At 38.7% G+C, this 2,390-nt stretch overlaps 1 protein-coding gene across 1 annotated transcript; it reads right to left on the reverse strand.

Annotated features, from left to right (window-relative positions):
• Positions 1-307: 307 nt before the first annotated feature.
• On the reverse strand, positions 308-1,403 carry LOC124820605 (uncharacterized). Its single transcript, XM_047292337.2, has 3 exons — positions 1,113-1,403; positions 926-1,038; positions 308-863 (listed from the first exon to the last, which is right to left on the reverse strand). The coding sequence occupies exons 1-3, from the start codon at positions 1,401-1,403 to the stop codon at positions 308-310; spliced, it is 960 nt and encodes a 319-aa protein (XP_047148293.2).
• Between the last annotated feature and the right edge of the window lie 987 nt (positions 1,404-2,390).

Consider the following 2,390-nt stretch of genomic DNA (forward strand, 5'->3'; position numbering starts at 1 on the left):
GCTATAGATACTGGTCCTGCTTTAGACACCAGATCTATGGAGAATTCCACTTTTCTTGGAGGAGTTAATCCTGACACCTCTTCAGGAAAAACATCCAGGAATTCCATTACAACTGAACGGTTTTCACTCTGCCCACCTTGTATCGAAAGATTTGAACGTTGCTCTTCCAAATGAGACAGTATCAAGAAAAAACTAACGCCTTCCATTAGATCTACCCTTAGTTGAGTGATAGACAACGACAGGTTCTCTTCTTCACTAGGAAAAATCAACTTCTTCTCTCCGCAATCAATAAGAATGTGATTGGTAGTCAACCAATACCTAGAATTACCTCTAAGCCTTGGAGAGGTAAGCAAATAAGATTCATCTTAAATCTATGTCCATCAACCTCAATAGGACATCCAATGCACACAATAGACGTCCTAACCTCACCAGCTGTTGGGGTTGACACCACCAAATCAAACTGCATTTCACTCTCAATCAATCTCAATTTCTCTACACATGCCTTCGAGATGAAGGAATGTGTTACCCCCGAATCAAACAGCACACAGCAAGAAACACCAAACAGCAAGCAAGTACTGATAATGAGGTTACCTGAACTTGCTGCTTCAACTCCCGTCAATGCATAGACGCGTCCCACTACTTGTGCTCGGCCACCACCTCTTGGTTGACTTCTTTCAGCATTTAGAGGCCTTAGAACTACCCTTCTTCCCATATTACATTCATTCTCCAAATGGCCATTCTTCCTGCACCGAGTACAAAACTTTCCTCCTACCAACTGAGGACATGTTGACTTGTAATGGGGTCCTTCATAATTAAAACAGGCCACTGATCCTTTGTCCAAACTGACCAACCGAACCCGAGGACTGAGAAGAAAAACCAACATTTGTAGAAGGCAAAGGCCGAGTATAAGTGGTTTTCCTCAGACCTGAAGTGCTCTTGGAAGAAATTGGACCCCGAACGTTCTACTGGTGCAGCTTCCTTTGTTGTTCCACCTCCAACGTGTTCTTCTCCAATACCTTGGCTCATTCCATTCTCAAACTGGAGATCAGCAATTTTAGATCACTCCTCAACCCATTCTCAAACTTCCAACACTACCACTCTTCATTTGTGACCATGGTATTAAATCTCAGCAGATGCTTAAGCTTATCAGTATATTCTGATACTAACATTCCTCCTTGCACCAACTGAAGAAATTCAACCTCTTTAGTGAACCGGACGCTATCTGGGAAGTACTCTTCATAAAACTTGTTCTTGAAAACTTCCCAAGAGATGGGAATATGGCTTCCTTCTAATATCAACCTCATGTTATTCCACCAATGACTGGCCTTCCCTATCAAAAGATACTCTGTATATGCCAGCCTGTTGTCCTCCAGGCATCTCTTGGCGTTGTAAAATCTTTCCATGTCCCGTAACCACTGATTGACTTCATTCGAAAGACATTTTCCATTAAACTTGGCCGGGTGATGTTGGAGAAAACTCTCTAAACTCCACTCGGTTTGATGACTAGTAGTGGAAGAGGAAGGTCCAGTTGTATTCCTATTGGTTGATATTATTTCCATGAGTTGCCTTTGGGTTGCCTCTGAATTTGCTCTAGCAGCCTCTGATAACAGTTAAAAAACTGTTATTTTTATAATTAAAATTGACTTCAATTACAACCTTTATGACTTAGAAATTAGCTTGAACTCATGATTTTGTTGAAAATAACAGAGTTAGCCAGGTTTTATGCTTGATTTCCTTGGTTTTGCAGGTTTTGAGATGAAATTATTGAAAGTGAAAAGGGATAGAGATGGAATCAGAAAAGGACACAAAAACTGCAAAAGAAGAGAATCAACAAGTACCGTTCAGCGCCAATTACTGCTGAGCGGCACTCACAAAGCACCGTTAGCAACATATTCATCCATATATTTCAATTCACGTATTTTGTTTCTTCTTGCCCATTGATCATCACATGCATACATATTTACTTTTCAGTCTATTGCATTTGAAACTTACAACAATTTGTTCACAAGTCTTAATTAATCAAAAAAATCACACAACTGTCTAGGTTGTGAGTCCTTTGGGAGAACGATACTTGGTCTTACCAGGTTTATTACTTGATACGATTCGGTTACACTTGCCGAAGGTTAACAAGTTTTTAACTCCGTCTTTGGGGATTGAAGATTTGTTCATCAAGTTTTTGGCGTCACTGCCAGGGACTCATGGTTTAACTAGTCTATTTGTGTGATTTTTGATTATTTTTGACTTGTTGTGAATTTTGATTTTTTGTTTTTATTTTTCTGTTTTTATTTTTCTGTTTTCTGTTTTCTGCTTTTTATTTTTTATTTTTTTCTTGTTTTTATTTTATTTTATTTTCTATTTTTATTTTCTATCTTCTTATCTTTTCAATTATA

This window comes from Vigna umbellata, chromosome 5 (genome assembly GCF_029865625.1).
Source record: "Vigna umbellata cultivar VRB3 chromosome 5, Vumbellata_1.0, whole genome shotgun sequence".
NCBI lineage: Eukaryota > Viridiplantae > Streptophyta > Magnoliopsida > Fabales > Fabaceae > Vigna > Vigna umbellata.

Excerpts from the sequence above, each read along its gene's own strand:
- LOC124820605 (XM_047292337.2), bottom strand. The coding sequence starts at position 1,403 with ATGGAAAGATTTTACAACGCCAAGAGATGCCTGGAGGACAACAGGCTG. Across the intron at positions 1,039-1,112 it reads TGCTGAGATTTAATACCATG|TTTGAGAATGGAATGAGCCA; the intron begins GTCACAAATGAA and ends GCTGATCTCCAG. Across the intron at positions 864-925 it reads TTCTTCCAAGAGCACTTCAG|TCCTCGGGTTCGGTTGGTCA; the intron begins GTCTGAGGAAAA and ends TTTTCTTCTCAG.